The sequence below is a fragment of the Oenanthe melanoleuca genome, chromosome 2, assembly GCF_029582105.1.
Source record: "Oenanthe melanoleuca isolate GR-GAL-2019-014 chromosome 2, OMel1.0, whole genome shotgun sequence".
NCBI classification, from domain to species: domain Eukaryota; kingdom Metazoa; phylum Chordata; class Aves; order Passeriformes; family Muscicapidae; genus Oenanthe; species Oenanthe melanoleuca.
In genome coordinates, this window is record NC_079335.1 from 119,253,135 (window position 1) to 119,266,039 (window position 12,905).

At 37.6% G+C, this 12,905-nt stretch overlaps 1 protein-coding gene across 5 annotated transcripts in view; it reads right to left on the minus strand.

The window, feature by feature from the left end:
• The window catches only part of HDAC9 (histone deacetylase 9), a 446,072-nt gene that overhangs the window by 200,009 nt on the left and 233,158 nt on the right, over positions 1–12,905 (minus strand). For all 5 annotated transcript variants that reach the window (XM_056484523.1, XM_056484522.1, XM_056484524.1 and 2 more), the window contains 2 exons: positions 2,490–2,618; positions 519–634 (listed from right to left, as the gene is read on the minus strand). In XM_056484523.1, coding sequence (XP_056340498.1) covers positions 519–634; positions 2,490–2,618 — 245 coding nt within the window. The remainder of the gene's footprint in view (positions 1–518; positions 635–2,489; positions 2,619–12,905) is intronic.

A 12,905-nucleotide genomic window follows, 5' to 3' on the forward strand; every position in this document is an offset into this window, starting at 1 on the left:
GACATTTACGGTGGTTAAGTACTGCCCTGATAAGGAAACTGAGATACAGTAAAATAAAAGGGAGATGGGACAAGTATTTAGTCACTTAACTCCAACACTGTGATTAAAGAAATCTGCCTCAGCATTCATCTGAACCTGGGACCACCTTAGCTCTTGCATGTTAGGATCACCGATGCCCAAACCACTGTTTTGTTGGCAGGAATTCTTTATAAGCACTCAGCACTGAGCCCCTCTTTCAGGTCATCCCAGAAGGTGATATTCTGTAACCAAGCTCCTTTCACAGCTCCCTCTACTCTTCCAGTAGCACTAATGCTGCTTTTCCCTGAACTTTTGTTACCTCAGAGCCTTCTGAAAATGCATCTCATACATAAAGATATACCACATATTTAACATACTGTGATGCCAGCCTGTAGTGTCCTGGTACCTCAATTACTCTGCTTGTGAGTATGATCAAATCAAAGTTTCCATCCTCTTCAGTCTAAAACCTGAGCAATCATCTACACAATAATGAGTCTTACCTCAGCTTGAATGTTAGATGGCAGAACCGAGGTTTCATTTTCTGTTGTGCTGCTGCTCGGACCATTGCTTGGGGAGCTGGGACCTGATCCAGGGGAGCTGCTACTGACTGAGGATTCTGAAAAACATATGTGAATTTCACTCTGGAAAGGTACACATAATCTTGATTAATTATATAATATTTATAGCATAGGGCTTTTTTGCTGTTGAAAAAAACCTATTGGTTACATTGTTTACTTGCATTAAAGACTGTTGATTCATCTTCCATTTCTTTGGTTTTCTTTTTGCAATGAACAAGAAAAGATACTCTTGATCTTTCCCCTTCTGATTTGTCTGTGTCATATAAGAAGAATTTAGTATTTATTTTTCCCACAAAGATGGTTATAATACTCAGTATCAGGCAGAGGCACTGACACAGAGCTTGCAATGAGTAAAGAAAAGAAACTCTTTCCTTTTTAACTGTTGAGTCCTGGCTCTGCAAGAATGAAGCCTGCTGCCATCCTTTCTTTCTAGGAAGGGGGATGCACCCATTTTTGACCAATCATTACATACACAAGTATTAATGGCAAAATATACACCTTCACTATATCTCTGGCACAAATAGGAAGCAATATTTACAGCATGTAAAGATATTTAAATAGGATTTTAAAGGCTGCGTGCTATCCTGATTTAAAATGTCCCAAGTTCTGTCTAAGACAAAGGGGGAGAGGATGACCTCATTGTATGTTGTTGTATTGAGTTATTCTAATTCTACACTGATATAAATTACATTTAGGTAATGGAAACAGTTAAGAAGGTTAAAGAAGAAAGAGGAAGCCACTAGTGGAGGGAGCACTCTTTAAAGGGATAGGTTTCAAATTAAAGCACTCAAGAAATTAAAGCAAATAATATCTAAATGTGGCACCTAATATTCCATAGCTACTTCTTTGCTTATCCACTCTTTATGCCTTAGTTCATATGTTTTCACTTTGACTGACATCACAGGAGGCTTCCTAGCTGTTACCTGGATCTCTTTGATTTACTGAAGTTAGTCCATACCCAGCTATACCAACTGGCCATGCAGAAGTTCTTGCATTGTATTTCAATAGGTATCAGAGAAGTGGAGACACACAAACTTCATATTTTTTTCTCATTTTTTAAACATTCAAATAGCTCTTTTTGTATAAATAGGCATTTAAATAAAGGGCTATTTTAAGTTAAGAGAATAAAAAGCAAGGGGAAAAATACTTCAGGTAACAATGTTGAACCAGGGTTATGAAAGGTCCAAAATGTCATATAGTCAATATTAATACTTATAACAGTAACCTGAAAGGCTCCAAGTTATTGTAAGAGCCAGGAAAAGAACACATCCATTTTCATGTTTCTGCTCTTTCAATGGCATCAGGAAATAAACCTCCAGTGATAAATATTTTACTTTATATACTTTACTTTATATACTATACTTTACTTTATATACTTTACTTGTAAGTGTGAAAACTGTAAAGAAATCAGCTGAAACTAAGGAAGTGGATATCAAGAATCTCATAGAGGCTTCAGCAAATGGAATTTACAAATTAGTTGTAGAAAAATTATAATCTTGAAATAATTCATAAGGAAACTGCTTAGTAACTTTCATGCTTACATTCACATCTCTGCTCAGTTTCACACAACATACTGTGTAAAATTGTCACAAAAATTGCATGTACACATTGGTGTTTGTTCAAGCTGTATTTTAATTCCATCTTGGTGTGAACATAATTCTGATATGTCAAGTGAATTCAGATATAGGTCTGATAAACTAGTAATGGTTGATTGCATAAAGGTATGGCCTGATCACCTGAAAAAGCCACGAATCTACTAAATACCAATGAAAAGTCAAAGCAAGAATCATCAGGAAGAGGCCAAACACTGCAAATTTAGCAAACAGTTTCAATTCTGAAGCACCACCACTACTCTGTGAGCTGTGGCAACAGAATTTCCCCATTTTTCATTACCTGTCACCTCGAAAAGACGCTTCTTGAAGGAACTGACATTTCCATCCTTCCTCCTGAGTAAAGGACTGCTTCTCCTCTCTGTCACCTTTTGTTTTAATCTTGAACGTACCTTCAAATTGGGCTCTGAAGCTGGAAATGAAGAGAAGAAAATATGTGACTACAAATCCAACTCCTGGCTTGTGTCAGACACTGCTGACCCTGCAGAACCTCATCTGATCCAAGGAGGGCTTGGAGGCAGAGATTTTACTGCCCAACCTTCCCAGCCATCCTGTTGCTCCTCATACAACTTCATTTTAGGTTGGAAGCTAGGAAAGAGTTGAAGAGAGCAGAAGTGCTTTGGATCCCAGTATTTTTTTCATTCCATTGCAACTTTGAACTTGCCCATTAATTATTGTTACTGCCATAAGTATTAATAATAAGTGACTGCAAATTTAATTTACATTATTTTTATCTCTCTTGTAGGTGAAAACTTGGAAAACACATCTTGGAACTTGGAATGCTATAAATGGATTAAAGTCTAATTGCAGAAACAGAGATTAACCTCCACTGGTGCCTTTTGATTTCTCTGAGAAATATAAATTACGACAAGCCTTGCTGGCAGAACATTTCTTGGTCAGTGATTTTAGGTCCAGAACTTTAATGTTTTCTGAGTAACACACCAAACAACTAGATTTATGACAGTGTCCTAAGAACATTTACAGAGAAAAATATATGCTCTGAGAATGAAGAAGTAGGGTTGATTCCCAGAAAACCTAGGATTATATATAATGCACCTTGGGCCAGTTCCACCTTTGTTTCCTTAATGGACACAGTCTTTTCATATGAAGGCCAGCTCTGCTGTGCTTTTTATTTAGTAGTATTTTAATCATGATAAAATGTTTCATGTAGTCATTTATTTGTTCTTCAATAAACCCTGTATCAAACAGACTGCTAAGAGCTAGTGAAAGATAACTGTGGAATAGAGTTTGTTTGTATTTCCCTTCCTGGAACTGAGGATTGGCTAAGCAATATCTCAAAATAGAGACAGCTAGAAACTGGGATTAGTTCTCTCTCCTATGCACAGACTTAAATCCGGCCTCAAAGAAGGAGTAAGAGTTAGCAGAAAACCAAAATACATCATATCATCACTCAATTCAGAATTACACCATTTGTCACTTTGGGGTAGGAACTCAATCCTACACTTCTAATTCTAGTCCCTGCCCATCTTACACTTGTTTTTTCCTTCTGTCCCACCTGTTCCCTCAGGGATGGGGAGGCTGGAAATGGTCACTGGAAGGTAAGGGGCTGCAGAGCTGCAGTGACCAGCAGTACCCACTGCCATTCACTGACCTTTGCCATGCACTGCATTGCACAAGGGCTGCCCTCTGAACACCCTTAAATACATTTCAGACCAAGATACACAGCCTGGCACAACAATGGAAATCTTTAATAATAAATACATCAACTGGAAATTTATTTTTATCACCTACTACCACTGTTGAGATGAATGGTTCTAACAATAAAGTACAGATGACTTGTTTACTAAGATACAATTTGCAATGAAACTGAAAATACAAAATATAGTAATGAGCTATGATTACACTACATGCTATCACCACGGGTCTCACTAGGTGTGATGACATTTAAAAGAAAAGGCACTCACTCCTTCTGCACTTGGATATATTTCCATTTCTAATATTCTGAATTCTTTAAGATCAGGAGAATATGTCTGTACATATTCTGTCTGTGCATCTGTGACAGATGAATGTAATACAAATCCTCTGCAACACTCACTGGAGAAATTCTCCACTTCTGTGTAAATGTTTCATGCTTAGTCACAGCAATTCTTTTCTATTTTTACCAAATTCCCATCTTCTGAATCCATCATGTAAGCACAGAAAACAAACTTTAAAGTCAATGTATGAATTGATGAGCCATCCAAGAAGGTTCATGGAAAATGGCAATGATTAATAAATCTCACAATACAAATCAAAGTTAATGTTTGAAGAGTGTTTGCTTCAAATTCTGGCGTACCTGAATTTCCTCCCTGAGACATTGCCAGCTCCAAATACGGTACTCACTAGGACTCAATGGCTAGAAAATTAATTCTGGTTTCAGTGGACAAAATATTCAAATCTAAGCAATTTGAGGATATCTGGTCCAATAAAAAAATGCAGAACTCAACACTGGTTTCTTGATTCCCAGCAGTGGTTGAGGCATTGGCTTTGTGTGTGACTGCAGAGATCATTGAACCATCCTGCTCCACAAAGGCTGGGACAGAATTATTGTTCACTGCAAGAAGTACAGATCACAACAGCAGCCCTATGTGCTTTGGTGCACTCCTACATGAGGGCAATAATAAGACATCTATAATTGCCAACTCTCTTCTGACACTTCAAAAGGCAAAATTAAGTATTTTAAGCTTCTAATATGGAGATGTGGATTGCAATTATAAATGTATATGCATATATATACACACTGACTGCCTCAAAGCACATACATAAGATTGTTTAGAAACTGTTTTAGCCCTTTAAACTCTGAAATGTGAATGTTAGCTAAAAGTGAAAAAGAATTTTTCAAACCTTTTTTTTTTTTTTTTAAATTAGATTGTTCCCCTAGTATTTACAAGACATTTGGAAAGTCTGAGTAGCAAACCGCCCACAATTATTATAATTAATTTGCCTTATGTTTCAAATGAATATTTGGCTCAATATTTTAACTAGTGGCTCTTAGAAGTGGTTCTACAGAGGGGTAATGTTCAAAATAACTGTTTTGCATTAGCCACCCTGTAAGTATTTTTACTCCACATTATTTGCTCCTTTGCCCAGATTAATTAATCCATTGCCGTGGCTATGTTCATCACACAAAGGCATTCTCCATGGGGAAAACTGTCACATGGCCAGTCAAAGTCAAATAACTTCAGAGGCTAAAGATTTACTCCCCAACTTGCTGCAGAGTAGTTTTCTCAAGCAAACACAAGCCCCTAAGAAGTAACTTTTTTTGCTACAGTAATACCACAGAATTGTTGAAATGACAGTCAGGGAATCCATATGGTGATTCAGCCATAAACCAAGACACTGACACAGCAAGAAAATTAATGCACATGGCAAACTTGCTGCATGCTAACCATCCCACTGGGGTCCAGAACTCAAAACTAGATTAATTCTACCCCATACAGCAGACATCCTGTATCTCACCTTCCTGGGGAAAAGGGGCCTCTTAAGTGCTGGAGGTGCAGAATGGGGTGGGTTTTGCTGGGTTTGATGACTCCAACTATAGTGGACTGAGTCATCTGACCAAGGAGCCCAAATGCCACAGACAAGAGAAAAACAAGAGCATGTGGCCAGGAATGTGGCTTTGAGGACAAGGAACACAGGATGGCATATTTTCTGGTTGGTTGGGCTGTGAATCTAAAATCTTACTAAGAAACAGCATACAGCTGATATTGGTTTAGTTGGTCTCTGTTTAGATAGCCTCTTTGCTCCACAAATCTTTGCACTTCTATTATATTTAGCACTTTGGAACAAGTAATAATCAATTGTCACTTGGAGAAAGTGAACATATATTATTTGCAAGTGTTTTGTTGCAAAGAAAACAAAAAGACACAGCTAATTTCTCTGAAAGTCATCAAAGCCCATGTCACTGTTCTCAACAGGAATCAGCTGACACCCATTTGAGTGATCCACTTCAGAGGATTTCAGGAAAGACTAGTCTGAAAATGACTGTGTTTATGTAGATGTAGCATAATTGGGAATAATGAGATATTGCAGTAATATGCCTTGTTCCTTGCTATTACCTGGCTTATTGTCTTTTTAGTGCTGGTAATTATGGACTTGTATTACTCTTTAAATTATTCTAAGTGGGAAGCAGATACAACACAAAAAGGATTAGTTTAAACAAGAGCAGAAGATAAGACATGCAATCAAACATTTTGCCATGACTTATAATTGTGTCTAGAGAATTAAGAACTTTGCCTGTAGGTGAAGGAGAAAAACAGAGTGAATTTTCTCATATTTTACAGTGGCTTCATAGAGGAAGAAAGAATAAAGTAACTGTACTGTTAAAAATGGAAAATATACAGGCTTCTATGTAGGTACAAATTAATTTCATCACATGAGCTATCACTGATCAGGTGAAAGAAAGCTAGTCTCTCCTAAGAAACACAATGCCCAAATACAAGAGATAGTTAAATGATTCAGTGAAGTCATTACATATATTCCTATATTCCACTTTGCTTAATATCAGCAATTTGCAGATACTAGCATTAAAGAATATAGCCCAGGGCCAGATTGCTCCCAAATGAGCTGAGGTTTTCTTGACAGGGCTTTGCTTCACTGTTTCTTTTTATTAAACATACAGAGATATTTAAGAAGAAGGAATGAAAATTCTTTTTATGCATAGGGAGAAGACATATATGAAGAGAATGTAAAAGACAATAATGCACTACTTTCTGATGGCTCTTGGAACACAGTAGTACTTTTGTGGAAGAGTGTGCCAACTTCAAATCAGCATTTAATGAAGCCAGGCAGGAAATGGGGGATGGGAGAGGGTGCATAGCAAGCAGGTCTTCATCTCCAGGCTAAAGCCATATACAGGAAGCCTGAAGAAGAGAAAGTGAGCTTTTGTCCAGATTCCAAAAGGCACTACAGTGAAAGCATTTCCTTTTCCTCACAAGCAGACTGGCTTGAAAAGCTGTGGGGCAGTTGAGGTAAATGATGCTAAATTTGGCTAAGAAGGTTCCAACATCACCATGAGCAACAGTGGCAAAACTGACATCCTACTTGAGAAAGATAAATTGTTCTCCATTGCCCAGGTATCAACTGTTATCACTAATATCCTTATTAAAACAGCAGCCTGAACTTCCCTAACTTAATTAGGTCACCAGAACCAATTAAAAACCAAAGACTTCGAGATCTTAAAGCAAATCTTCACAGATATTCTCTGTTTCTTTACTATAATTTTTTTAAGCTGTGAAGAGTCATATGTGATACTGGTTTGAATATATTTTGCACTGTACTCCATGCAGGAGTTTGGGGTTTTTTTCTGGCTCATATCTAACAAGTATCAGTAATTGAATACATAGTCAAGATATCAGTTTATTCACACCACTCAGATTGCACTTTTTTAATACTTTTGTACTAGACACTCATGTACAGACAAGGATTTTGTGCTGTACCACACACAACCATAACACTCCATGCCTAAGATAGCTTAAAGTTACAGCAAAATATGATGCATGGGTACAGGCAATCAGAACTGCAAAACAAACATAAAGGTGGCTCTGGTTAGCACAATGGGGGTATTGCCAGCATACCACTGGTTTATCCTCTGTCAAGTTTCTTTCTAGCACTCTGGCAATTGAATATTTTCAAGAAGATACTGCCTGTGGATACTGTTGTGATTTATCCTGAAGCAGGAGGGCAGAATTGGGAAAAAACACACTATGAATAGATCTTCATTTTGTCAGGTCCATTGCATATCTCAACAAGCTCCTGGGTGCTGTGGGCTCCCAGTCAACCAGATAATACACACAAATAATAAAGCAGTCTGCCTGCTGATGCTATGCCACAACCTGGAGACCAAGGAAAAGGTCAAATCCCACATTAATACTGCAACAAAACCAACCAGAAAAGTCATATCTTAGTTCCTAAGAAGCTGGTCTGAAAATTGTGGGCTAAAGAGGAAACTTTCCCAGTTTCCCCTTCAGTTGAGGTAGGCAGAATCAAATGCACAAGACAGCCCTAAGCACCAGCAGAAAGGATAAATGTGAGGATAATTTGGGCTTCCTCAGCAAAACTATGGATGCAACCAAAGCCTGGCAGAAAGCTAGAGGCAAAGAGACACAGGTCAGGGACAAAATCTGTTTCCAGCTTCTTCAGCTGCTTTGTGAAGAGTTGTGAATGAGCCTGTCCTTCTGAGAAACTTGGTGGTCTCACAGCCTTTACAGCACATGGTTCTCACAATCATGTAACTATTCTCTGCTCTGAATGAAGTTTCTGATTGCTGCTGTAGAAGGCCACATCCCAATGGAAGACAGTATTGGACAATGTACATGTGGAGATTTCCCTACTGGATGGCAGACTGGAAGATGGTAATAGTCTGCATGCAGTATAATTCTGTGGGCTCAGTGACTGTCTCAATTCTGATGATTTAAAATGCCACCTCTGAAAGAGTTTTAAATTAGATTAATGAGAGTGAAAGGTATTTACACATGCCCTCCAAAGCTCTTCCAAGAGCTTCCACCTGACTGCTGGGTGGTCCCAAGAAGGCAGAAGAACCAGATATAGCAGTACAGGATGGAGATGCTTTGTTTTTCTGGCTTGCATCACCTAATGTGTTTTCAGGTTATACTGAAACTGTTTCCTGTACAGCCATTCACTTTATGGGGAGTGTTGGTCGTATGTGAAACCCTTTAGTCCTTTGCTTTATTTTACTTCTGTAAAAGGTAGAATGCTTTATTTTTTCAGACTAACTAAGGTAAATATCCAATATCTAAATAAAAAAACAGGTCTAGTGAAACACATGGTGAAAGAGTTAATTAGATTAGAGGGGATCTTGCAGCCCTTCTGCACTCTTCAGACTAAGTAAACCAATCTAACCAGATTAGCAAGTTTTCATTAATTTTCTAAAGCAGATTCAAAAATGAACAGTCCCTGAAACTACCTTAAATATCCAACTTTTCTTTGTTATTCACTGCAGTCTGTATGAAACATAAAATCATTTATTTCATTATCCATGCAAACAAGTGTTATCTTTCTAGGCACAATTTATTGAGTTAGATGTAGAAATTTCTTATTGTACTGCTTAGGTTTAGCCAGAATTGGAAATCTTGAATATCTGAACAGTAAAATGTATTTCCTGTTGATATATGATTTTCATGTAAACTATAAGGCAAAAGAACAGGTCTCTTGATATAATTTTTTAATAGATTCTGTTTTTTAGCAAAGAAACAGCATCTCCTAGCATTTGCACCACAGGATTACACATCAGTTTTGAGGAGGCAGTGGTTTCACTGGCCTTATGAATCCTCACTACATCTCAAATCTGTTAAAACATGACATTTCACTATTATGTCAGGTCCATCTTAATCTTCTTACAGGTAAAACAATACCCTTTTCCAATAATAAGTAGGGATTTAAAAAGCAAATACTACTATACTGTCTTGAACCATAGAATTAAGGAACGAAGATAGTTTAAAATTAATTTTCATCTTCTCTGCACGTCATCAAATTCTGTAATTTTATCACACCTTTATAGCACTTTCTGGAGCCAACTCACATCTGAGCTCTCAGGAGGTGTAAAGAAGAAAAGAAGATGACACAGGCACTTGACTAGAGGGTATCCCTCATTTGAATGGTAATGATTCAATAACTCAATTAAGATATGCATGACTGGCATAGGTCTGGTTAGGTCTCCACTGGTAATGATTATTCTTTCTTCTGACCATCTACAGCAGCTGGTTCTAGCTGGGAAGAAGTAATGCAAATACAATATCTTACTTTCTGCAAATATAGCAAATCCTACTCATCATTCTAAATCCTCCTCCCAAATCCACTGAATACCAAGAAAAGATATTCTGTTTAGTGAAGAACTGTCACAGATAATCCCCTAGCCCCCAAAGTTAAGGCTTTTGCCATGGTCACCATTTGACCCCTAGATAGACGATCTATTTTTTATAGAATAATCATGTTCATGAATATGTTACTCCCCAAGCCCCATAAAAGAAGGAACTAGTTCATAGGGTGTTTAAATCCCACAGATTTTAATCTAGGAAAATATCCAGCAGTGATAATTCACTGGTGTCAGGCAAAAATTACAGTCCACTATTTCATCAACCATCAGAAATTCATGATGAAACACCATCATCATCTCCCCCAGTTTAACAGGGCATCAATGTCATCAGTAAAAATCAGCTGGTTAGGTCTAGACTGCTGAATAGTACTCTGGAGTTGTCCAAAGGCAACAGGATGCCAAGAAAACAAAAGCAACCAAAACACAGCATATCTTGCTCTCCTAGCAGATGAGCAGCATTGGCCAAGTTCATCTCAAAAGCAGAAAGGCAGTTCAGCCCCACGGAAGAAAAATGAAGATAATATTAGCTCCAAAGTTGTCTGGACATTCAAGGCATGTTTGTCTTCTTGAACTTCTGTAGGCAAGGCCAACTTTGTGAAAATATCTCTTCATGTTAAGCAAAGTGAGAAGAAAACACCACGTTTGAAGTTGTAATTGGACATCCATACTACCCCCTCACAACCCCACTGAATTAAAATAAATTTACTTTTAGATAGAGTCTTTATGCTCTGGGATATAATTCCAGTCCCCTACAACTTAATTAGCTAAATGTACAATGTAACCTTCCATCTGGTAGAGTAATTTACAAGAATAATTGTGCACCACCATAACTCAACGAGACACTGAGGAAAACCATTGAAATGCTATTTCCTTTCCTTTGGAAGAGAATTATGTACAATTTCAGCATGCTTTGCATTTCTAACAGTTAAAGCCAACAGGGAGGTATCACTCTCATTTATATTACTTTCCCATGAGAAAATCAAAAGCAAAGTACAAAGCTTGTGCCTTTGCTCATGAATGGCTCTGTAATACTCACTTGGCTTTAGCCACAACATGTTATTTGGCAGCTAAACCCCTTAATTAGAGTTGTGGGTTTGAATAGATTTTTCAGTGAAACTATGTTTTGCAGGATTTTGGAGAAGTGCAGTCTTTACTAACCAATATCTTCTATTTTGGGTGATCCCATACCATGTGATTTCCACTTTTCACTTCTGTTTCTCTCTTTTTGCTGTCTTTTAGATGTTCTTGTTTACTTTTCTAAAAGTTTTCAACTCTCCCTGCTCTAGATACAGTGGAAGAACAATCCTAGTTCTACTGAAATCAAACAGGACAGTTTCTACTGACTTCAAAGAGTCTCAAATTTTACATGCAGTATTTTGTAACTTATTTATCCAGAGGGAATAAGCTTTGAAATACCCATTAAAAACATTCCACTTCATTTTCAATGGACATTATGCTCTTAAAATTCTTCAGATTTTAGGACTGCTTCCTGTTGCTTATTGAAGCTGTGTCTAGTATCTGATTACCTGCTTATCAAAAAGTTATACAAGGTACTTCTTAATGCTAATTTATAAAGCATTTTTGAAAACATACACAGTGTAAGAAAACATTTATGTGCTCACATGAAGAAGAACTTGATAATTCCATTTTGGTTATACACTGGTCAGCAAAAGAACTAAGTACTTTGATCAAGATTGGATCAAGTACTAATCAAGCTTTGTTATGAAGAATGGTCAGCAGCATCATAGAATAATTACTGGCAAAACAGAACATGATATATATACATGGAGTGGGATTTTTGCTAAAAGAGAAAGACATTGAATCCAGAAACTGAGTAAATTTTTTACCCATTCACAAAAAAACTTGTTTTTTCCAATTAGAAGTAAGTATTAAATAAAATACATTAGAGGAGCAACCTTCCACTGATGGGAAGACTATGATGTTCTTCATGAGAATCATTCTAGTGATGACCCCTGTTAAACCCTGTGCAGGCTCTGGCAGCTTTCATGATACCAAAGCACACCTACACAAGCTCTTTTCCCTTTGACAATGTCATTAAGCCCATCCTAGCATTCATTTCTGTTTAGTTTTAAGATATCTCAAATAAATCCTCCTCTAACTTGAGCTCAATCAGAAAGACAGGACATCCCTCAGCCCCATCTTGGGAGGCTGCAGGGCTCTGAAGGGCTGGAGACAGCAGCAGCTGTGGGAAATAGAAAAGGTATAAAACTCTCAGAAAGCTGTGTGAAAGCAAATCTCAGGATGGAGAAATGCAAGAATGCTGAAGATGCAAGGACAAGAAACAACAGGGCTGTGAGCTGTGTAGAGACAGGCCTCAGGAAAATATGCTAAGCAAGATAGTAGAAATTTATAAGCTTAATAATGAAGCTTTATCCATTGGTTTTAGCTATTACAAGCTAGCATTGTTTAAAGCTAGATGCATGTGTAGCTTTATTAACTGCCCTGAGCAAACGCTTGTCAGCTTTTAATATTATTCTATTGGTTAGAAAGTTGTTTAAAGACTGTGTAACAAAGAGAACTTGGTCTGCTCTTGCTAGAGAAATGCTGAAAATGACACTGATGATTGTGAGGGAATAAAGGCTTTGAGACAACTGCTCCAGCATTCCCATCTCATTGTTTGTGTACACATATATATATATAAATATATGAGAAAAAAAAAATATCCCAGGGAACCCAACAAGCAGCCCTGCACAGCAGCCACAGCCACATCACATTTCCTTGGAGCTGCTGAACACAGGCTTGGCCTGGTCAGCACATGAATCCAGAAGTTTCCTCTCTGATTCACTCTGCAGTTCCAAGTGGAAGCTTTTTCTCCTTCTAAAACTTCCTGCTACTAATTACAAG